The following is a 24,854-nucleotide window of genomic DNA, read 5'->3' as shown; positions in this document are numbered from 1 at the left end:
ACTGCACCTTGCCACACTTTGATGTATCATACTATAAATGAGATCACAGTCAGCGTGTGCCTTTGCCCATACATGCAACTGTTTGTCTTAGAAGAAAACATGTCCAGTAATATAAAATAAATAAATAAATAAATAAAAATCCTGGGGGATTTCCTGGGTCAGTTCCATGCTGTCTAGGATAATTTTTTATTCAAGATTTGTGATCGTCTGAAGGTTGACCATGCTGTTCTGATGTAGTTTGTGGTGATTTGCTATTTCAGCTAGCTTTCTCTGACCTTCATCACAATTAAATCAGGTCTGAATACTGTGAAAGTGCATTTTTTTCTCATTTTTGAAATTTTTGGATGACTTACCAAGATATGTTATAAAACCAGGTTACATAAATTGCTTGTAAAGTTTTCCTTATTTGTTCAGGCCTTCAGCAAGGAAATACACATTCAACACAAGTATCAGTTTGAGGTATCGTATGGTACATAATTGTAGGATAGAGACTTTCACAACATTTTCCCACATTCTTTCCATAATGAAAGATAACACAGAGCTAGCTTCTAGAAAACATGACACCATGACTACTTATTTTTTAAAATCTTGATTATCTTTTAATATTTTGAATAATTTTTAGGACTAGAACTTCTTCATGCTTATTTGGTAGTGAATTTTCCACTTGTAACTGTTAAGGACTTTACATGATGTTTGAAGAGCTGCATCTAACTGTTAGTGTTCCATGCAGCTTTTCAAAAGGCCTGGCAGATGTGAAAAATAAAATGTAAACTAGGCAATGCGAAATGAAATATTAATGGACAGAGTTCATCCCTTAGTCATCTTCTTGTTAACTGACACAATTCTTAAACAATCCTCATTATTCTGGGTCATCCAGTCTCATGAAAACTCAAATTACAAGTATTTGTTCTTTGTTCTTTGACTATCACTTAATAAAATTAGTTTCACGTTCAGATATACAAGAAAATAACAGGGGAAAAACTCCAGGTACTTGTTTCTGTCAGTGAATCAGCACTTGCAAAGCTCTGAAATTAATTGTTTAGCATGCTCATTACTCTTAGAAAAAATAAATATGTTCTCATTATGCTCACTTGGTGAACATATGTAGCTTGGAATACATTTAATGTTACTTGCTGTGAGGGAGATTACAACTCTTTTTAAGGAAATTGGGTAGATTAATGGAATGGGGTGGGTTAAATTGCTCTCCACATGCATTCCCTAGCATGCCTAGCCTACTCCTGAATTTCAATTGATATGTATAAAGCAGTTTAGCTAAGGATGCTCTGTGAAGCAACTGGAGTAAAACAGGATATCTGTGTATTACAGGGGCTGAACTTGGTAAATGTGTTGTATGCTAAAACAAACCAAACAACACATGGGACCACATTTATACTCATAGTCATAATCTGTATGTGAACAGTTGCATTTTCAGCAACTTCATTATGGCTGTACGTATATTGATCTGTGGTGAACCTCAGCAGGGGATTTGGGTCTGTTACTAAGAATCTTCCCAACAAATTAGTGGGCAGAATCCATGAAAAGAACAACTTTGTCTTGTCAGTAAGTATATGCAGTTTCAGTACTGCAACCTGTGACAGAGCCTGCAGAGGGTCTTTCTGATCCTTATTCTACCTTTGAGCTACCAGTAGCAAAGATGAGGATCACTAAGGACTAAATACTATTGGTGCAACTCATTGGTTTCAGGAGGAGTTCTTCCAGAGGCAGAGTAATCTTCAGTGTTCAATTTTTAACCAGACTTCCTGTTATAAATGAGAGCTAAGGTCCAAGTAACTAGGACAGCTTGCTAGGGTTGTTAATTTGAAAAAAATGCTGAAGATGTCAAAGTTTAGTGCTTTAAAGGAAAACTCTCAAAACTGGGAGTAACTCCACATATTTTGCAGACCATGCTAGGCTCCCAGGGCTTCTTTAAGACTGCCTTGAGGGTAGCAACAGTCCCATCAACAATGTAAATTGTACTTTTATTTTTCTTAACACCGTTGTCTGAATTTGGCCCATTGAAGAGGCTAAAAGCCCGGGACGTGGGTTTTAGAAGATGGAAGAGCCCCATGTGATTCATGCTTATCACCGATGTGTTAACTTGAAAGAAACACGAAGGACGTTTTGCTGTAGTGCAATACGGTGGTGTAAGATGATGATGTATGCCTCAGAAGCAGAGGTGGCATCATTCTATGGAAGACTGCAATCTACTCCAAAAGCAAAAGAAAAAAAAACCAAAGCAATATTATGATAGTTACCAGAATGTTGTCTTAAGACAGTATAAAAAGGAGATTCTGCCTATGGCTATACAGTGTTTGTTCATGGCAGAGCTCAGTATCTTCTCAGCTCAGTTGTTCAAACTTTGAGTATGTCTTGTTGCCTGTGAAAATGTCTGCTTAAACTGGGCCTCCTCATTCTCTCATTAATCCTTGCTTTCTCCTTTTTTTTAATCCTTTTTTTCCCATTCTTCAGATAGGAAGTTCAGTGAAAATGTAGGAAAATGTTGCCTTTTTTTTTAATTCTAGTGCCATACCAGAACAATATCCTTGGGAAGACAACCCCAGTTTCCTGCCTTGCCACTTGTTGGTGTTGATATGTGACTAATAAACATAGTGCTTCCATAACTTTATATTGTATTTTGTTGAATGTTCATTTAATTAAAGATCAAAGTTAATTGCAATAGCTGCTTAAGATTTCAACTAAAATGATGGCTTTATGAGATGGGAGGAAAATGGATGTGATGGTTTTAAATGAAATTAATGCAGTTCCCTATACCAGAAATTTATGCAGGATCACTGCAGAGCGCATATGAAACCTGTCTTGGTTTACCTGAAAATGCTGCGTCAGAAACAGGACTCCCAGCTACAGAATGTGTTCCTATAGGCAGTCTGAATGACTGCCTTGAAATCACTTATCTTGGAGTAATACTAAAGTCTTGATAAATTACTCACTGTAATATAACATGTTGGTTTAAAAAAATTCTACAGCCTTGTCATTAACAGATGATAGCAAAGATTAGACCCAATATTTTTAGTGTAGACGTCTTAATCGTAGCCTCTCAAGTAGGAGCTGAGCAGTAAACATCTACAGCTTACAGCAAGTTTATTCTGAGAAGCCACGTTAGCGCAGATCAACATAACCATTTATCACTAAGTTCTCAAAATTTAAAACTGTAGCTATCATTTAAACCTGTCACTCATTCTCCATGTACACTAGATATGACTAGTTTATAGCACTTTAATATACTTGCAACCTAAATTAAAATATATTATCCATAACAAATACCTTCTCTTCTATAAAACAATGTATTAGGAAATGAAACAATTCTTTTATGTTTTTTAGCTTTTAATCTCTGTCTAGTAAAAGACATGAAATAAATGATTGATATGGATTATTATTAAAGGAATTTCTTAAGGTGTTGGATTTTGAAAGAATCATCTGCAATATATATTGACTTGTATTCTGTAGAGTCAGATCACTTTGCTTTCTTCCTGAAGTGAAGTCTTCTAACTCATCCATGGAAATAAAGAAAAAACACAATACTTTGCTGTTGCCCATAGTCATTGCTGTTGTTCAAGGCTGCTCGTTTAACTCTACTATGCGCGGTGTACAGCTGTGCCAAAAGTGGGTATGCAACACAGACTGAGTTTATTTCTAGGTATTTACAGCCCTGTTTCTTTCTCCATCAATACAGTACCTAAATAGATTTCTACAAAAATACAGCAGTATTGTGTTCAGATTAGCAGCCATTAATGCTAATGGTTTTATACCTACTTTGTTTTTAATGTAATAAATATAACAATTTATGCAAACACTAAATATATAATTCATAGATTCTCAATTACTATTCAAACAGCATCTTAATGTGAAGTCCAGACTTCACAGTACTCTGAAAAGTGATGCACTGTATGCCACCACTTCCATTTGGGAGCTTGAGTATTGCCCTTTCAACATCTGGAGAGATCAAATATTGGCCCATCTGGCAAGAACAAGAATTTATGTAGCAGAATAAGCATGGGATTGGGACAATCAAGATCACAGATGCCCAAATAATTATCCTCACCAATGAGTTCTCCCCCTGTTTAGATGGCCACTGTGTTTGGAAGATCAGGGGTCTCAGATTTCCTTCCTTGCACATCCAGTGTGTTTTGTTTCCGTTTAGCTAGGTGCATATATTAAGTGCTGGTTGCACCAGTCCCTTTAGGATGCTCTTCCCAGTAATTTTCTATTAGCTGACCTACCTGAATGTATTTGTTAAATTTGCTAAATATCTGACTAGCTATGAGCTGCAGAAAGCCAACCAGAGAACTGAAATGAATAGGAAGAGAACATCCTCACTAGTGTTCCTTTCCGAAAGCTTAAAAGACCCCATGGCGATTTACATAACTTTGTCATTCAGGCAGTTAACTTCTGAGAGATTTTTAAACATCAGGGACCTCCAGCTAGAACAGCCACCTAGGTCAAGAATCCAAGATTTAGGGAGGTAGAACATCATTTAGCTAGTGGGAATATAAGCAATTTTTATATTGTATATGTGATTTAGTATGTTCTTAATAATGTGCCAGTTCATTTCAGATTTAGTTCTGGGACATACTGGACTATGTAGTCCTCTTGGATTTCTGCAACTGTTGCACTTGGAACTATACTCCTGTTGCAGAATTCCAACAGGAGCAAACATATGGGGATTCTTCCGTCCTTGGCTTGCCCCACCATTTGTTCCACGTTTTTAACCAACTGGTGCTGTACCCAGTGGAGTACATCTGTTACGGTTTATTACTAGAAATTTGCAATTCATTTCAGAGCTTGCTAAAATAATTATAATATTCATGGCCAAGAGTACTGCATTAAGCAATTACAAAAGATAGGCAAAATCTCACTGAGGTGTGTGTGATTCTGGTCCTACTGTCCAGTTTGAGTGATTTGGGCACTCACCAACCTCTCAACAATGAGTCAGATGCACTCTGACAACTGAGTTTGATCAGCTTGAGAAATCAACGTAGCAACTGAGATGCTGTAAGTGACATCCCTTATGTGAATGTCCCTGCTCTGTTTTAATTAAGAATTAAACAAATTAGCATAAAACACTGCTGAATGCAGTTGGTTGCCACATCTTGCCTGAGGTATTCAGCTGGGGAACAGTCAGAAATGGAGCAGAGCCTTTACTGCTGAAATTGCAGAGGTGCATCTTTTTACACCCTCTAACACTTTCTGAAAGTCAACAGCACGTAGGCTGCGAAGTGGTCGATTACCTCTTTGAATGTTGTACCCCTCCGTTTTCTTTCTGTGTGCTTTAGATGAGATGGGAATTACTAGATTGGATTATGCTATCTGCAGTTAGAGTTTTCAGGTAGGCAAGACTTCTCTTACGCTTTGTGATTGCTGATCAGTTCAGAGTGAGCATTAGTTAATTAGAACATGACCCTTTAAAAGAAAGTCTCCATAAACATCAACACAAAATCATACAGTGGGTTACTTTTTCATCTGTATCACCCACTCAGACTTATTTTAAAATAAGGAAACATCCTGACATAATATTTGTAATCGATCATGTTCATCAGTGTCAGTCTCTCACACCGTTGACATATAGTAACAGAATGAGCACACCCTATTCACCGCAGTGGAGAAATATAGTGCTAAGGTTGAGTCTTTTAAAGGAAAATTTGCAAAACCATTTTCAGGAGTTACAACCAATAATATGCTTGTTTTGATTCTCTATTGCAGACCTGAGTCTGGATCTATCACTTGCATACTGTTCAAACTTGCCCCTTGACTTGAGGTCAATTTTGCTACAGAAACCTGTCATTTGTTTAATTTGTAGAGCTTGGGTTCTGAAAGGCTGATTTAACTTTTTGAGTTACACTACTCCAAAGAAAGACTTTACAAACCTCATTTTGCTTGGGTCTTCAGACCCAACTGTCACTTAGAAGTACTGCTATATTCTAAACATTTGTTTGTGTCCTTCCAAATAAAAGCATTGTAAGAGAAAGGAAGCTAACTTGTAGTGAAGCTAACTCATCAGGTCACTAGGTGTAGAAGCAGGTTCTTGTGAGGGGGAAGTTGGAGCTTTTACTGAAGTGATGAAACATCTAGCAATAACATGGGTGCTTTAAAATATTCTTACTTGTTTTGCTTTACTTTACAAATTTTACTTGGAGTGTTATAATGAAATAGAATAGTATGCTTCCATATGTCGTATATAACAAACATCTAGGAATGGAAACTTATCATAGAGATGACTGGCTGCTAGATGTAAGACTGTTTTATAGCTATTCTAGAAATGTCTTTAAATATTCAGAATCTAAGTGTTGTGAACAATACAAATCTAAACAATTTCCTATGAAGTTATGCTAAAATACTGTAGTTGTTTTGTTTTTGTGTAACAATGTAAAAAAGTGTTGTGTGATTTAAGAGTCTTTAAACTTATTTTTGGAACTTTTAATTTAAATCTTAATATTTTCTGTTCTCTTTCTACAGAATCTTCTGGCTTTAAATCCCCGAACACAGACTCATGCAGCTCTTTATTCAACTGCAGCGAAGAAACGAGGCAAGAAGCATTGGAAAAGGAATTCTGACAAAAGCTGTTCAGTAAGTAGACATTTATTATTGCATCTGGAATATGCAAGAAATTATTGAGAGTAAATTCTCCATTGTATGAGAAATTCAGGTTTGAGTTTCCCATGTTCAGTGACCAACTTTGTCTCCCAGTTCTGTTCCTGTAGACGAAAAGTTACTTTGCAAGCAGCGTTTTACTTCCTCAAAACCAGTACATGCCATACATTTTCCTTTTTTGGTGATTTGCTAGGTCCTTGGTGCAACTTGTTCCCCTTTTGTTATGGAGCCAGATTAGTCTGAAGTATCAGTTGGTATCACATCTGGCTCAGGGCTGGCTGCTGTCCCGGGGCAGCCAGTATCTGCTGCCTCTTACGTGCTCTGCAGGGCTGCTGCCCACTTGCTCCTTTTGTTTCTTATTTTCCAAGGGTAATGCTGGGTAGAGCAGCACTTTGCAATGTTTTCAGAGACTTCTAAAGGTACTATTATTTCAGTGCAGAAATAGGGAAACAATACACATTTTATATACATATGTATGTGTATATACAGCTACATATATATATATACACACACTATATATACATAAACATGTATAGACATTATAAATAAATACATAAAACTGGGGTTAAAACATGATTATGGATTTTAGCTTGTGTGTGTTTATTTTTCAGGAAATAGATGTTTTTAGAATATATATTTTTCCTTATAAACTGTCTATGATCTTCAATATTTCTACCATTAAATATGGCCTTTTTCTCTCTAGATATTTAGATTCCTAGTCTGTGTGATATTTGACTAAACCTATCAGACTTTGTTGTCTCTTTGATCACTCATCTGATTAGAAGGTCTGTAGTGTTTTTACCATCCTCCTACAGATTGTTAGATAATCCTCTAAATTCAGAGGACTTCTAAGTAGAGTATTACTTTTTCATCTGTAAAACGTTTCCCTCACGGGTATGGAGTTATGGTGTCTTTTAATAGTGTTACCAAAACACCTTCTGTCACTAACTAGAGTGTCAACTATTGAACCTAAATTTTCATTTTTATTTTTTTTTAATAGAAGTTTCTCAGTTTCTCTCAGAATTAAGGAATCCAGTATGACCAACAAATATTTGCATGGAAGAGCAACCCAGGGTGTAGACATAGTATTCTAGTGATACTCTGTTAATGATAGTTTCCTGCTTTGTACATCAATTAGAAGAATCTCTCTTACTATAGCTGACACTTCTATTTTCTTATTTATTAGCTTAGATATTGTTGTAATAACTGGAAACTAATATAGTTTCAGTCTGTTCAGAACAGGGATGACTTTATTTTGATGTCCAATGCAGCTACTGACCACAACTGTCCATCTATATGGCATAGGTAGTTGAGCTGCTCAGTAAGCGGCTCCTGACAGCTTCAGTTTACATACTTAACTTTTCAGGCATCCTGATATCAATACTGGGCTGTAAACTCTTGTGTTTTCAGAAACTTTGATAGGAGGCTTAGATAGCCGTGTAGCAGTGCTGGCACATACCTCATCAGCTGTTCCACTGGAAATTATTGTAGTTAGTTGAAGCTCCTATTATAGCATACACATACGTATCTTACTGATGGGTGTGTTAATACATGTTTTCTAAAGCTTTTAGCCTTTAAGATCACTATTATCTCTGAGCTTTCCCTATTTTATCTTTGTATTCAAATCATAACATTTTGCTATTTGAAGGTTTTTCTGGTTAATTGTGAAAATGCATAGCTTTCCAGAAGCTGTCTCTCTTCTCATGTTCCTGCTGCTAGTTGCGTGTACCTCATGGTGTCTCAAATGTTCTTGGGGTCCCAAGACCTGACATTGTTGGGCTGTGCAAACAGAACTGATTTCAAGTTCATAGCTAGTTTGTGTGCCTCAGCTGAATTTTCCATTGAAAGATCTTCTGAATGTCCTCAAATATCGCAGGATGATATTTTTGCATAGGTTTGCAATCTAATAATCAACCTGGTCCTAGAATTCTGCATTATTGCATGGAGATCTGTGGTGTCATTGGGACCCTGCACTGCCAGACATCTGTTTGTATGTTGCATCTTACAGAGTTAAAGTTTAGAGATGACCAAAATGTTATATCTGTGTATGTATATCACACACCTTCATCACATCATGTGAATTGCCTGGTAGAAATGTCACATTTAGTTTGCAAGTGCTAAGAAACATAAAATGCCAGGAGAAATAGTAAGAGAGTAGTCCTTATTTCTAGGTCAGTAAGGGTCCTACCTTTATAAATCTCAAACTTCTCTCTACTTAGAAATATGTAGTTGCTTTTTGCTTTGCAAGATTTACTATGCAGCTTATCATTCTGACAGAGAAAGCCCCACAAAACTCTAAAATCAAACCTAAACATTTGTCTGGTATCCTATTATATAAAGGTCATGAGGAAAAAGTGAGAAACTTTTTATATTCTCCAAATCATTGTTGATGAATAGGTGAAAACAAAGTGATAGAAGCCTTTCCAAGCATTCTTAAAATAAGAAAACTGATGTAGGAAAGAATACATAGAGCATATTTTTTGTCTTATGGTCTAAAACGCCACTGGCAGTAACTGATAGGCTTGCTAATAAACAGGTCAAAGTCTATTGGAAGTCCATAGGAGGAAGTACACTTGTTTGCATTTCCCTCAAATCGGAATTGGGTTTTAGTTTTGGATTCTTTTGAAACTGGACTAATGCTGCCTTTGCAGAATTACTGTTGGAGGGAAGGTGGGAGTATGAAAATACAGAACTAATTAAATTAACAGCCTTCCAAAACTCTGAACAAAAGCTACATCTGCTGAGGCATACACACAGTGACTTTGTAATGTCTAATATACTTCCAGATGGCAGACTCAAATATTTCTTCAGAATAATTACACAAGTGAAATTTTAACTCCTACTCTGCTCTGAGACACATTTGCCCATTAAATGAATTCTGAAGTGGAAACTGAGTGTCAGTATCTTTCTTCAGCACTTTTAAAGGACAGTCTAGTTGTACTTTCAATGAGTGATATTGTTTATTTACTGTGTTTAGCAACCAAATTTTGCTGTAAAAATGATTTATTGCTGTAGATGCATTATCAGCCAGCTTTTCTCCAGAAATTTTAACTCAGATTTAGATCAGAGTATGTGAAGTCGTTATTGCTGAGTCACCCCTGGTAAGAGTTCTGCTAAACCTATGCATTAACACATTAAGCATTTCGGTTTCTTCTGAGTCATGCTGGAAGGTGGTGTAAATAGATTCTACTAGTGTGTCTGGGGAAACAAACGTTTCTGTTGGTCAGAAGAAATTCAAGATAGAAAACTTTTGTGCTGCCGATACTAATAGTAGATCTTTGAAAAGGGTGTCAAATTTAGGTCACATTAGATCATCAATTTAATAGATTAAACCCAAGCAAAGAAATGAAGTGCAGATGCTGTGTGGACTTTGATTTCAGTGTTTCCTAGGTAATTCAGGATTGTTTCAAAAGTCCAAGGTATGCTTCTATTTATTGTTGCCATCTCTCTATAATTCCGTTTTTCTAGGTATTTTATCTTGCTAACTTTTGAATCGTAAACTAGCTGGGCACGTGTTCATTTGCATTACACCCAGCAGACTAAAGTCATTGCTTATGAACAGGGTTTCTAAGTGTTCTGGGCCAAGTTCTGCTTTTATTTGTACATGTGCAGGTTTGTGGCTTTCATCTACTTGGGCAAATTTTATAAATTCACTTGTCAATGGATAATGCAGTAGGATATTCTATTCCAGCCTTTATTTTCTTGAAAGAAACTTTGGAGGTACCTACTGAGGGTAGGTGAGAAGTTGATATAAACCCACCTATGTATTAGGAATTTCTTCAGTTTCTGCATTTAGAAGCAATAGAAGTTGCTCTAGATGGAAGAGTTAGAAGTATTTCAACAAGAAAGATGAAAAGGAAATGGGGTTTAAATTGGTTTGTAGTTAATTGCCATAGCCTTTAACAGTATTGATTTTGTAGCAGGAGTAGTATTGTTCTTTGTCCTTATATTTGCTAAATCTGATCAACATTGTGCAACATGAGCCTTTCTTTCTGGAACAAAATCATTTTTAAGCTCAGCTGTTTCTTGCAGGGGCATAACTTTTGGGCACAACTCATTGTTCTATAGTTCTTTCCAGCCATCAAAGAAAACCAGATTCTTCACCTTGTCTTTTTCGTGCAACATGATGCAAATATCAAATTGGTCTGTGCTAAATATGGAGAGAGACCTCCAATTCATTGTAAGATGTAACAGTTAATGTTGCTCTTTAACTTTAGTGGACATGGTTACCCCCTTAAAACAGTAGTAATCAGGACCTGGCTAAAATTTTAAACTGCTTTTCACTTTGACAACGTTTCTGTGGCTGTCACTTCTGTAAACAGTAAAAAGGAATTCATATTTAAAAGAAAGCTTATAAGGACTTCTTGCTGTACGATTTTCCGTACTTGCATAGGAAAAAAAAAAGTAAATGAGATAATTCTTTCTCATCTATAATCACTTTGTTACTCCTAAGCATTCCCTTCTAGTCAGATGGAAAAATGCCATGTGATTTTTGTGCCCAATCAGGTATCACAGTTACAGAATAATTAAGTTAGCAGTTCACAAATAACTGATGGCTGGAAGCAGAAATACTGCAAATTGCAAACAAACGGATATGAAACCTGGTTCACCCAAAGCCTGAAACTGGGAACCTTAATAAATAAATACTTTCTCAGTGAATAATTTGGCCATTTCTAGACATGTATTGATGAAAGATGATATATTTATAAATAAAAAATAATACCATGTATTGTTAAACAGAGAACAGTCATTAAAGGAAATCAACTTAATTATCTTTATAGTCTAAACGTATAGTTTACCTTTGCAAATATTTATTTTTGTCTTCATTGCATATGAATATGCAAGTTTAGCTCTTTTCTGAATGGATATACAATGGCAGATGTCTGTCTAATCGCTACTCTATTCAAACATTAATTGGTAGAACATATGTAGAATTCTACTAGTCTGAATAGGTATAGGATAGCAGCAGTCTTTTTAATCACATCACTATTCAAACCACTAATTGGTGTGATGATTAAGGGACATTAGAGGGAGCACTTTGACATCTGATTCTTTGAACTGATGTCTGCTCAGGCTGCGCCGTATTCATTGTGGCCAGACTGATTTCTTAAATAAAATGCTCTGATTCCCAAATGTGGAAAATATTGCATTAGGATCTATTGAGGTGATTAGGGAATTTGAGAATGATTCTTTTATATAACTAGTGATTGACTGTATATGCGTAAACTATTCATATGAATAATACATGGGTTACTTTGAGTATCAGAAAGAGCTGAGAAGTAACATCAAGAGATTTTCTCTTTTCTCAGTGTCAATAATTAAATATTAATACACATTTTAAAATGTACCAGTTTAATCATTTAGCAGTCAAATTCCTGCTCATGCATTTTTTAGATTAACTAATTACTCTGCATTTTCTTGTATCGATACCATATGCTGGCATTCGTAACCATTTCACTAGAATAAAGTGGTTTACATGATTATATATGATAACGCTTATCCTTATTCTAAGAAATGTATACAATAATCCTTGAATTTTTTGTTTTATTTTAGTTTGTTGTAAGGCTTTTCTATTAGAATACCTCAATAGCTTGTAATTTGACCGACTGCTACAAATTAGTGCCTTTATACAAATTTTCAAGTTGTATCAAATTTTATATATTATCTGATGGCAACTTACTCCTAGTGCTTTTCTAGTCATCTGCAAAAGGTTCCTTCTTACCTTGTGGCTTTTCTGGAGTGCTGTGCAAAACCACCTCTGACCTTCCTCTGTTCCAAAGTCTTCAGGTTTGGTTTTCTTTGGATTTATAGTTAAGACTCCTCAGAAAGAACCTTCAATATAGTGTGTGTGAACTTCATATTCATGTAGTAGAAAGTGGTGGTTGGTCCAGTCTCTGGAGCTATGGTATTGCCATGTGGAAGCGTATTTGCTTTTAGCCTTTCTGGCTGTATTCCTGTTGCAGCAGTTCCGTCCATCTTCACAGGTCTATGTGTTCGTGTTTTTTGCAGTCACTACTTCTATCTCCCACCTGTCCAGTTTTATCAGCAAGTATCTGCAACAATATCTGAGTAAAACTTTGTGTTCCTTTTTAATGCTGGGAACAGGAAAACAAGGGGTCAGAATTTAGGCCGTAAGTTGGATACATGTCAATCCAATGCTTTTGCAGATGGTACAGCACATTGTGGAATTGTTCAGTGTGTGAGGCAAAGAAATCACTTCGTTCTACTCTGTGCCAGTTAGAAGAGTGAGAAGTCCCTAACATACCTTTATAATTGGGTTATACAAATATCTGTCAAGAAAGATCTAGCTTTGTTTTGTTTTATTGGAGGTAGCCGTGCACAGCACTCAGTGAGAGCCACAAGATAATAAGGAACCTTTTGCATATTATTAAAGAGGACTAGAGATAAGTTATCATTTTTGATAAATGCATTCCATTTTTCCACCAGGGGCTATAATTGCTATTTGCTCCCCCCTTTTGTAAAGGGAAGCATTATCTTGGTCTCTTCTGGCCCTTTGGAACCTCTAGTCTTCAGAGTCTGTCTGTGTAATTGATAGTGGTCTGTGGATTGCTTCATTTATTTCCTTGATGACTCAGTGATATGTGAACATCTCATGTTTTTGCTAAAAATAATACTTCTAGTAGTCATTATGGCTATAGCATGCCATCTTCATAAAGAGAACAGAGAAGGCTGTGAACAATTCAGTTTACTCTGCATCACTTGTTTGCTTTCCTTTCCTGTATTTAACCTGTACTTCTCTTTATTTTCCTCCTTTTCATCTTTATAGAACCTTTTCCTTGTTATTTTTTTTCTTTCTTTGTTAATTGAGATTTGCTTAGTGCATTAGCTTTCTGATCTTATACCTACAGTGCCTTTGATGTTCATTTATACTTTAAAATGTATATATTTTTACACACGTATACGTCAGTTTCCCGCTTTTACGATTTTGATATCCAGGCCATGGGGGAGAAATAGCATAATCATAAAGGTCTGAGTGCTTTTTTCTCTGCTTTGCTCACGAATAGTTTTCCTTTGTGTGTTTAATTTAATCTCTGTTGGGGTCTGCCCTCTCCCTTGCTTTCCTTTACCAATCAGTATATCTTTCAGGAGACATACCAAGCTGATCCACGAGTCCATTGAAATCATATTTTCTGAAGTCCACTGTCCTCATTCTGTTACCTTCACAACTTTCTAAGCTTAATGCTATCTGAGAGGTAAGTCGTTGTAAGACACTGACTTTCTATATACAGCCTGGAATAACATAAATCCTAATAACGGTAAGGTGCAGGTATTCTTTGATGTGATAACTGACAAACTTTGTTAGTAATAGTCCTAAAATTTGACTTTAGCTCTTCTGATTTAAAATAGCCTCAACTTTTACTAATTCAGGTATCAAGCTGAAAGACTTAAGACATAAAGAGGGGAGGAGTTATAGAGTAGATAATCACAGAGCATAATGTTAGTCAAGCTTTTTGAGTTAATTGAATGTAAATCCTGTAGAAGAATAAACCTTTTTTAATTTTAGTTTTATTTTATTTTATAATACAGAGAAGGTAACTTCAGATCTTTGAACTGAACTAATCTGCTCAAAGACATGAATTATGAGAAGGTTGTTATTAATTCAACTATGTGAAAGTTATTTAGAATCTGCATCCCAACTTGTAAAGAAGAGTTTCAAACTAATCTGGAAAAAAGCTTCAAAAAGTTTATTAAGAATATGAGAATAAGTAGGGGAGAAAAATGGGCAAAGCAGGAAATACAGAGGAAAAAGTGAGAACTTTCAGAAGTTGAGTTACACCTGGCCAAGGAAATTAAAACAAATAGTAGAAGGTTATTCAGCAGTATGAGACAAATAGTAAAAGGTTCTAAAGCTATGTTAACTAAAAGAAATAAAAGGAAAAGGAAAAACAGTGTGAAGATAGGATTATACATTGTAGGTATTGTCTAAAATCTTTGTAAATTTTTGTCCTAGTTTCAATATAATGGGAGAGGTGGCCAATGGGCAAACAAGTTCAGAAATTGAAAGTACCCCAGACAGGACAGAGAAAAACTTGGAAAGTTTCATCATTGAAGTCAAGGGGACAGAAAAATGTCCATAAAAGGAAAGAGGATCACAGAAAAAAAAAAAAAGTGAAATTACAGGCCTAAGACTAAGACTGTTAAATAAATCAAGCTGTATGTTATAGCACTGGATTAAAGAATAGCCAACGAAGTTCTATATTTTAAAAGATGGAGAACTGATGGGCAAATGTAACCCAAATTTGTCTTGTATCAGGAATGTGCAAAACTTCAAAAACAAGTTTTAAAGCAAAGATTTATTAAATTCATTAAATTTAATATAAGATGGAACGAGATATATTGGACTTTATTGTTAGGGATAGATCATGACACACTGACAGGATTTATTTTTTGCCAGTTAATAATGAAGTATTGACTGCTTGGATTAGAATAGTAACATAGATAAGGAACTGGCTTAAGGGAATTGTAGTGAGTAGTGCTGAAAAAGTTGCTTCTGGGCTTTTAGCAGAGCTTGTTGAAGGATCAGTCTTCAGCTTCATACCATTTAATATTTTCATTAATGAGCTTGACATAAATATTAGGAGCGTGTTACATGAAAGTTGACAGACATTGTCAATACAGAAGGAACTAGAACATCGTAGAAAAAGAACTATATGACACTGAAGTTTAGAATAATAATAATAAAAAGGTACGAATAAATTTAATAGTGCATTTAGGAGACTGTACAGCCAAGGGCTTCAGGATAAGAATGACTAGAAGCTTAATGGTTGAAATTAAGAGAGAAGGTGATTTAGAAATACCACCTGATTATAGGATGGTTGTTCCATCAACTAGATAAGAACATGAAAAAGTCAAGTGCAGTGTCAGGGTAATCAGATCCACTGCTTCTGGTAGGGATAGGCAGAGAAAGTGCATTTTCATTCTCAGTCATCCGTATCAACTGTTAAAGTTATCAAGGGATTGGAAGTCCTGTTTTTTGAGATGAGATTAGAGGAGAATTAGAAGAGTGTGGATAGTCTAGCAGAATAAAAATGTATACTGTTGTTCTTAGGGAACTATGAAATTGTTAATAATTTGATGGCAACATTAGCATAATGATGCAAGGATACTGTTGACTGCTGTCAGTAAATAAAGTCTGGAAGAGAATAGGTTGCTAACGATCAGAGCAGTGAAACGCTGTGCCAGGGCCTTTCAGTAGCAGTAGTGGGGACAAAACACCTCACTGCATGTACAGAAGATTACATGACATAACTGAATGTGAAAGCAAGAGAGCAAATCTGATCATTCAAGTTATCACTTCCAGTCACTTATATGTTTTCACATTTTGGACCATAGGTGTCTGACATAGCATGCTCACAGTTATTGGGTAGTCTTTCTCTGCTGATTGCTATCTGTTAAAAGGGGATATCTGTGGTATATAGGAGAATAAATTGCTTTTAAATCACTTCAGATACCAAAGTGATGAGTGCCATTGAAATGTTCATGGAAAAAATAGTTCTGCCTTCAAGTATGGTTTTGAATAGTGTGCAGTAAATAAGGCTACACACTGAGCACAAAAAGGCTACACACTAAGCACAAAAGTTGCAAGGCTGTTGAGTAGGTGAACACTCTCCGTTCTGAGTTGGACAGCAATTCTGTGTAAAATAGCATACGGTCATATCATTTAAACCAGCGTTTTAATGCATATGTGCAAAGGGGCCAAATCAAGTTTTGAAAGAATATTCTTTTAAAGACATTTTTTGAATTTATGTGCTTGACTTCACAGTGCCCATGTTTGCTTTATGGTGGCCTATATCACCAAGATTTCCTGTGTTCTCCAACCAGCTGTATGTACCCTTACTTCAGCCTTTAGTTCCCACAAACACTACTGTAGGAATAAGATTAATAAACAGGAATTGTTACCTGAATATTAGTTTGTCCTAGCATTACCTATGTGAGTCACTTGTGGTTTCTCCTTACTATTTAACAATTTATAGCTGAGTGATGCAGACTGATGCTGTTAAATGTCTTGTGAAAGCGTGTATTCTGATGCTACCAATACTCTGCTGTGCAGGCATCAAACTGCTTTAAGGCTGATTGGGCCATATCAGAAATTCCCAAGTAATAACACCGGTTTTGATGCATTTCAGAAACATATATGTAAAATGAACATTTTCTCCATTCTGTAGGGCTTCATCACAGGTGGCTCAGCTAAATTATGCATTTATCTTCTGCTTTAACATTTCTTATTTCTAGACTCCCCTTCCAGGAGTCCTAATATCCTTAAAATTTTAGTCCCTGGGAAAAAGATTATTTCCATCCTGAAATTGGAAAGACTCTTTTCTTTCTAAGTTGCCATTGGCTGTTGGAAGAAGTTTTCCATACTGTGGAATAAACAGGAGTGTCAGGGAAGATGACTTCATATCTATCCGTTTGAAACTTGGTGTAGCTGATGGTGAATCATCAATATTTTTTAAAGTATGGTCTTAATGAGCATTTGATTCTACCTTTTGAAGACTGAATGCCATAAACTTAAAAAAAAAAAAAAAAAAAAAAAAAAGAGCTTAGCTTTCACTTCTATCACATTTGAAGTTGAATGTCTTTTACAATTCTTCCTATAAGCTCTAGGAACAAACTTCACTTCTTTAATAATTCGACTGTATTTTCAGGTTTTATAATGCTTGGACCACTTTTCCCATCCTATATAAGCTGGAGGCTACTTACTCTTTTTTCTTAGGTGTAAAGCTTTCAGCAGCAACTTTGCAAGGCTGTAGGAAGTCAGAGAGTCTTAGCAACTAAAGCATTCCCAGTAACAGTCCAAGAGTTAGGTGAATTTGTCACAGATGTTATTTGTGTAAGAAATATTCACATTCTATTTGTCAAATAGTGGCACAGTAGTAGTATTACTGGTCAGTAATAACATGTAAGCTGCTCGTATTTTGCAGAGCGTGCGAGAAGGCAGGAGGCAGCACCTATTGCACTCTGCTGCAGCTCCTTGTGCTGTGGAAGCACAAGCGCTATTGTTGGTTCTTCTTCTGGAGTTTTTCTTTCTCATTTATATTTTTCTCTGCATTTATTTGCTACTGAACGGACAAACAATAGGAGAAGGATCTTGCACATATTTGTAGCAATAAGTCCGAAAAGCTCCATTGCCACCAGGGCTCTAGAAAAGCTGTGGAGAGGTGCAGAGTGTTGCTAGGCAACAGTGCACCACCACAGATAGTATTTTTCTTTTAATTTATTTATTCGTCAGTTTGAGTGTGTCCTGCTTGGAGCCATTTGGGTAATAGTTAAGCAAGCACACAGAAATCAGAGAGCTGCAGGAGCAGAATAAAGGAATGCATTATTAAAAAATGGGAAAGGAAAAGCCATGACATAATGAAACAGACTGAGACATGAAATAATTAGTGAGGACCAGGGAAAAAAGTAAACAAATAAGGGGGAACAGAACAGTAGAGGAGAGGAAAAATCCAAGTAATGAAGAAAAAAAAAGGAAGAAAGGGTACTACTGAAGAAAAATTAAAAATTGAAAGCTCAAACAGTTCATACACAAGGGAAACGAGGAAACTGCTGCATAAGAATTAAAAATTAGAGGTAAAGATGACTTCAAGAAGGAAAAAAATTGGTGATTGTGTGTTAAAAGGATAATGATTTTTTGTTTCTATTTGCTTTGCAACTACCCTGTTCTGTCCTACAGCTGTACTTGCACAAATGCAAAAGTAGTAGTGATGCTCAGGAGCGGGGGACTGAGTCCAATATGTTTTGTAGAGAGGAAAAATACTTTATAATAAGACTTCCAGTGTTATTTAGAAAATACTGATTGGTGTAAGTTTGAAAATAGCACTTTCAAAACTAGTTTAGTGCTCTTTATTGTAAAATGTGGATGATTGCACTGAGGGTACCAGGTTAAGCTCTGGCTGCAGGGAGAGAGTGGGTTGTTCATGTTCTCCACGTTAAACACATAAGCAGTGGCAAATCTGTCCTGTGCGGTGTTCTGGGAACTAAAAGCCCTTTACTTGCAATAGTTGGACCCACTTCTAGACTTGAAAGTAGTATAGCCATGTGAGGAAAATGCTATGACAGAGCTAGCCCTGCTAAGAAAGCCAATTTATTAGCTCAAGAACTGTGCTACTTCACCCAGCTGTTCCATTTTATTTTGTCATGGGAGTGTTATTTGTGGGACCTGAACCAGAGTCCTCCAAAGAGCGCTTGTACCGAGGAGCTTTGCTCCAGGCTTTCTTTAGAATTTTGGCATCAGAAGTCCTTGCTTCCTTGAGAATTGCTGAGGAGGGTCTTGTCTAGTGCTTCATGGCATGCTTGGTATTGCTCACCTCATCTTGAACCCAACAATTTTTAAGACTGACAGGAAGGGGAATACAGCAGCCTGAGGTGTCTAAACGCAGGCCAGAAGCTTTTGGAGTTGAAAGCTATTCAGGTGGTGACACGAAATCTTCTAAAGGGATAAAAACCTTACAAATAAGACTGTAAATGGAGCACAGAACTAGAAGAGAGCAGAGTGTAATACTGAGGTGTTGGATGCTCTGAGATGTTAAATGGAACTGAGACCTGAGGCTATACATTTATCCTGGATGTTTTCAAGTGATATGCAAATAAGCAGCATTACAGAAGCATTCTCCTAATACTCTTTCTAATGTTGACTATAAAAAGCACTTTTCAATGCCCTGCTGATGGATGTAGCTGTGTATAAGCTATGTGCTTCTGTGTATGGGAGAGTTCTCATTCATGTCACTTCCTACAGAAAAGAAATAGTTTATTCTTTTGTTTGAATTGGGAGAGTCTCAAGTTTATTAAAGATGCATGGTATCTTAGTTGAAGAAAATTATGCTTATTTGAGAAATTTTTACTTAGCTTTTGATTATGTCTGTGTATCTGTAAATAGATGACAGAACAGATGGTGATAACTTTATAAGATCTGCAGCTAGTGTAATAGCCCTATACCTCTGATTTTCTGCCTAACTCCTGAGAGGTTAAAAAAAAAAATTACAGCAACAGTGTTTATACTGTCCTGTTCTGTGTTTTTTTCTTTTTCCCAGACTTATCTTGCTGTCATTTTAGCAATGAGTGTAAGCTTTCATTTTGACTAAAAATTAAGTTAGTTTGATGCATATTTAAAAATATGTAATTGTGTTGACTGTTAAAGAGTTTTGGTTCCCAGAAAAACAATTTGGTGGTTCTTTTTTTCATACTCGTACATGATTTTCAGCTTCATGAGCGTGGTAGTGATGCTTCTATTGCTTTCCTTTGACTTCATATAAATTACGGAGACCATTGTCTTACTCTACATGTAGCCTGTAGTGTTACAGTAAGATTTTAGATACCAGTCAGTGATGAGGACAGTAAAGAATGCATACAAATGTATTAATCTTATAACTATTTTTAGGGAAATTTGAAGGAAAAAAAAGGCAGTTGAATTTCCTCTGACTTAGTATTTTAGATTGTATTTAATACAAAATTTATTTCAATCCCTTGTTTTCCTGAATATGTCAGTTCTGTCTTTTGAATCTCAGATAAAATGGAAATAGAAGAGATTGTCACCTATCTTTTTTTCAGAGATGGATGCATTGTCAGCTCATGTGTCCTCTCATGACATATCCTGCTGTCATCCACAGTTAGTTTGGAGTCAATGTGTAGTTGAAAACACAAGAGCTGAGGTAGCCTTTTGTTGGTGTTTATAACACACAGTGTACAAATAAGCTTCAGATTACTACAAGTCAAATTGTTCTTCAGTTTCTCATGAGGAATGATAGTGATGGAAAAATCTGATATAAAATGCCAGCAAGTAAGGCAACCACACCAGGGTCTTGCTACAAGGGTTTTGCTGTGCTGGCTGCAGCTGTTTTCCTAATTCTTATGCCTTTGAGTCTGGTAGATGGTACTCAAGTAAACTTAATATTTCAATTTATTTCTCTGGGGAAATCTAGTCTCAATTTTGTATTTGGCTTTGCCTGTGGTAAGTACCATCAACCGTCACATGAGGAAACTTGTTTCAATGCTATCAAAGTAATTTTTAATGCTGTGATGTTGATTTCTAGATAATACAGTAATCCAGAATAGAAGTGTATATACTCTACTTTCATGGTACTACACAAAATCAGAGGATAGGATCTTAATAATATTTTCTTGTCTAATTGTTAGAGGTTTTTTTGTTTCTGTAACTGTCGATAAGATCTATAAGAGTAGGAGAGGTGGCCCTTGGTAGGACCTTGCCTATTCAGTTTGCTTATTTAGGAAAGAGGTTTATGCAAATCATGACAAATAGCTTAGGCAGATAGGCCTCTGCATGAGTGGTTTTGAAAGTTGTCATGTTAATTTGTCAAGTATTGAGGTAACTGCAGGGAACTGTAGTGCATGACGAGCACAGAAACTCAAAATAAAATGTTTTATAGAGGAACCTTTGCAAAATACTGTTGTTCTCATCTTGTAAGAGGTGAAAAGGGATCTTGGGCTGAGGAAGCAAGCCTGCTAACATGTGCATTGCTTTTATTTCCTTACATAGGGCTGGACTCTATCACTTCATGATGCTGTTTAAAACCTTTTCTTTAACCTTATTTTTTGAAAAGCTTTTATATTCAATAATTCTGTAGCTATGGATGAAGAATAAGAGGGATCCTGTAAGTAGTATTCTCAAACATATTGGATTAATTCCTTAAGTCATTCAGTTTCTAAAAAGAAAAAAACAAAACCCACAAAACTGTGGGCTTCTGGGTATGTGTTTTTTCTTTATGCTCTTTGTTGAAGGTCAAGAACACAATCTGTTTCTTAGGAGTAGAGTTCTACCCACATTTTAAACATTCTTTTTTTTTCCCATGTTATGAGCTCTGTAAATGTTAATTCTCAATATGATTCTGGTCTTTACTTACATACTCTCATTTTATTTAATCTCAGTGAGTCAGGGGAACAATATTTGCTTAAGCAGAGTGAAGAATCCCAAGAGAAAAGCTAGGCTGAGGTACAGGAAAGTACTGGGAAGGAGCATAGCATTTGGGATATTTGTTTTCTTAATAAACTTTTTTTCAGTTCTATTTTCACTGTCAATTGAAAATAAGGTATTTAGAAATTACGTGAGACTGTGTGTAAAGGGACTGTGTCTCTTTACTTAGACTGCATGCCCTGAAAGAATTATATTGTAAATTCATGCTGTGAGCCTTAGAGAGCTTGAGGATTCAACCGTCAAGAATGGGTCCCAGATAGTATCATGAACAACAACTGTGAAGGCCCTCATGTGGTGCTCAGACCTTCCAGTGTGAAAAAGGCAGGACAGCAGCCTCATTAAAAAATAAAGTGTCTAGATGAAGTTCTTATTCTAAGAGATGATGTGTATTGCTCTCTGCTACAGAGCCCAGTACCACACAGGGAAGCACTCTTAAGAGCGTCCTTTGGATGCAGCGGGACCTTATTGCTGGAAGCTTATTGCTAAGTCTTCCCATTCCTCTATTGATCAGATTTAATATTTGTTCTAGGAAGAGGAGGAAAAAAGTGGGAGAGAGGCAAGGGTTTTCTTTCTTGTTCTCAAAGTTTTCTGCCTTTCAAAGATGAGTCATAAGGGGAGGAGCGTTATAAAATGTCCTGTTTAGTGGTATCACCTGCATTCTCTCCTTTTATTATTTCCAGCTGTGCCTCTGTCTTGCATATTGTTAGCTTTTTATTCTTTTTCTGAGTTCTTTGGTCTGTTATTCTTTGTGTGGTATGCTTGGTCCTTTCAGAATGTCTTTTCTCATCTTCTCCGTATCACTACTATCTGATGTGTTACCCATTGCCAAAACACGTGGTGTCTACATCTGCTCTGACAACAGCAGGTTGGATGCAAGCAAGATTCCATACCCTTGTGTGAACATGAAGGCTGTTATAAATTTGCCACTTGAAATTTGTGCGTGAAACAGCATGAAAGGGAAGTTAGCAGAATGCCAACTCATATCGGAAGAACTTTCACAGTCCCGGTAAAATTGCAAACTAAAGTGTTATGTATGTTTAACAAGTAATTAACTTTTATATAATTACCTGTCTTTGAGGATTATCTGCATCACTTTATAAACTGAGAGAACTATACAAATTCTAAAACTGTCTGCTTCCACTTCAGAATTCCCAGTTACATGGGCAATATTTCTGGTAATTGGTAACAAAAAGCGTACAGAGTTTCAGAAAATACCTCATGCATTGGAGTTTCCCAGTATGATTCCTGTCTTACCAATATATTCTTGTTTGTGGGGAAAAAGCGTTATGTGTAAGTTTGCATGCACACTATTTTTAGTGCCTTAAAAATAATTTTCCTCTAAATGAACTGAAAAGAAATAACATGCTTATGCTAATCAGGCATTGATTACAGCCACCCACGGTTCTACTTAATATTTTTCTCTATTGATTTTTGTTTGATTACTGACACTTAGAGCTGGTTTTCTGTTGGAAGTCTGCTATTTTTGGTGTATTGATATCTGCATTTCTCAAAGAGCCTGTCTGGCCAATGTGACTATCACATAATGAAAAAATTGTTACAACAAATGTTCATGTATTATGAATGACATGCTGTCAAATGTTATGTAAATACCTGAGGGCTCAATATAGTTTCTGCAGATATTAAGAATATATATATGTTTTAAAAATACATATTTTTCCTTTGTGAACAGCTGGTCAGGTACCAGTTTTAAGCTGCTTTTCCCTCTGTTTAGAATGAGAACCCCTTGAGAATGAGTCACAGCAAATGGAAAGGAGGAATTCAGTAGGTGGATATTGTTTAGATTGTAATACCTTGCAGATAGGATCAAACAATCCTTTTTCTTTCTTGTTTAGTTTTTCAACAATGCTCTGTAGATAAAACAAATGCTGTTAACTCTTTGGCAAATGCCATCTGTTTTGTTTAGTTGCTCAATATGAAGATAGTTTAAGGGGGCTTCCTATATGAAATACAGCTATTGACTACTGAATAACTTTAATTTAAGCACCGACATTATAATAAATGCAATACATAAGTCATTTTACCCTATAGCAGATGGGTGCTTAAGTCTGCAAGAGAAGATCAATGGAACAATTTAGCTTTTTGTGTTGTTTCAGTGTAGAAAGACAGTCTGTTCCAGATCAAGAGAGGTCTGCTAAGAGTATTTAGGTTTTATTGTAATAAAGCACAGTGTTACGTAAGTTCACATCAAAAGAAGTAGAAGTACTATTGCAAATTCATAGCAATTGTCTATTAGTCTCTTTTTAATAATTTTTCTTTTGCATGTAATCCTGTTTAATTAGATTATACTCTATCTGTTGTTTCAAGACTCCATAAACAGGAGTCTTATATACCAGCTGCTAGAGCAGGAGTTACTGTCTAAATGATATTCACAATGAGTATTTGGAAGGTTTACAATTATACCCTTGCTAATAAATTGTGCTATTTTCCCCAACAGTTTTAAGTGCTAATCTTCAGAAGGCATTTTAAAATTAGCTAAAATTCTGTCAAGAGATTTACAAAAATTGTTAGCATGAAGATAATTATGTCACAGTCCTTGGACTCCATCTCTGATTGTGTGCATAAATCAGAAAATGTCAGCTGTGTTTTCCCTTAATAATTATCCTTGCAGTAATATATTACAGTTTAGATTACTATTATAATGTTGCTTTAGGTTTATAAAACACAAGATAGTTGTTTCTAAAGTTTTCTACTGATGAAATATATCAGATTTCCAGAATAGCAAGTGTTTATTGGTGCTAACACTTTATTTATCAATAAGGTCAATATGGAAATAATCACTCTACACTTTTTATACATGGACCTTTTTATGACCTAAAAGAAGTCAGCTTTTTATTACAACTTTTTAAAAAAGGTGTCTGTTCTACAGTATGGACAATATTTTCAGAAGAGCAAGCTGATGTGTCCAGCTGTGTGGTGTGTGAGGGGATTTTTTTTATTTTTATTTTTTGGAAATCTGTCATAGCTACCTCTGAGGAGGTAGGTTGCAAACTGAAACATGGAGATGGCTATGTCCTTCAGAATTTGGACCAGCACTCCAAAATCTAGGTACAAGTACATTTAGCAAACACATTTTAAAATTTGGCTGCAAAAACAGTAGAAAATTAAGACACTGTACTCTGTAGGAACCATTTTCATGGATTATAAAGAAAAATGGGATAAAAATTTTGGGTTAGCATTAGCACTAACAGTTGACATAAGCTTAACAGGTGAGAGTGATTCTAGCTTTTAAATGTTAGATGTTCCTTATGATTTTTATACAGAGGTCATTTTACAGTAT

The 24,854-nt window shown here is 35.9% G+C and overlaps 1 protein-coding gene across 5 annotated transcripts in view; it reads left to right on the top strand.

The window, feature by feature from the left end:
- Positions 1–24,854, top strand: part of DPYD (dihydropyrimidine dehydrogenase) — a 340,158-nt gene that overhangs the window by 12,761 nt on the left and 302,543 nt on the right. For all 5 annotated transcript variants that reach the window (XR_007708585.1, XM_035538265.2, XM_050712120.1 and 2 more), the window contains exon 2: positions 6,472–6,582. Coding sequence is in view for 3 of the 5 variants with exons in the window: in XM_035538265.2 (XP_035394158.1) it covers positions 6,472–6,582 (111 nt within the window). In the remaining 2 variants the exon portion in view is untranslated. The remainder of the gene's footprint in view (positions 1–6,471; positions 6,583–24,854) is intronic.

This window comes from Cygnus atratus, chromosome 8 (genome assembly GCF_013377495.2).
Source record: "Cygnus atratus isolate AKBS03 ecotype Queensland, Australia chromosome 8, CAtr_DNAZoo_HiC_assembly, whole genome shotgun sequence".
NCBI classification, from domain to species: Eukaryota; Metazoa; Chordata; class Aves; order Anseriformes; family Anatidae; genus Cygnus; species Cygnus atratus.
This window is presented reverse-complemented; position numbering and strand designations above follow the sequence as displayed.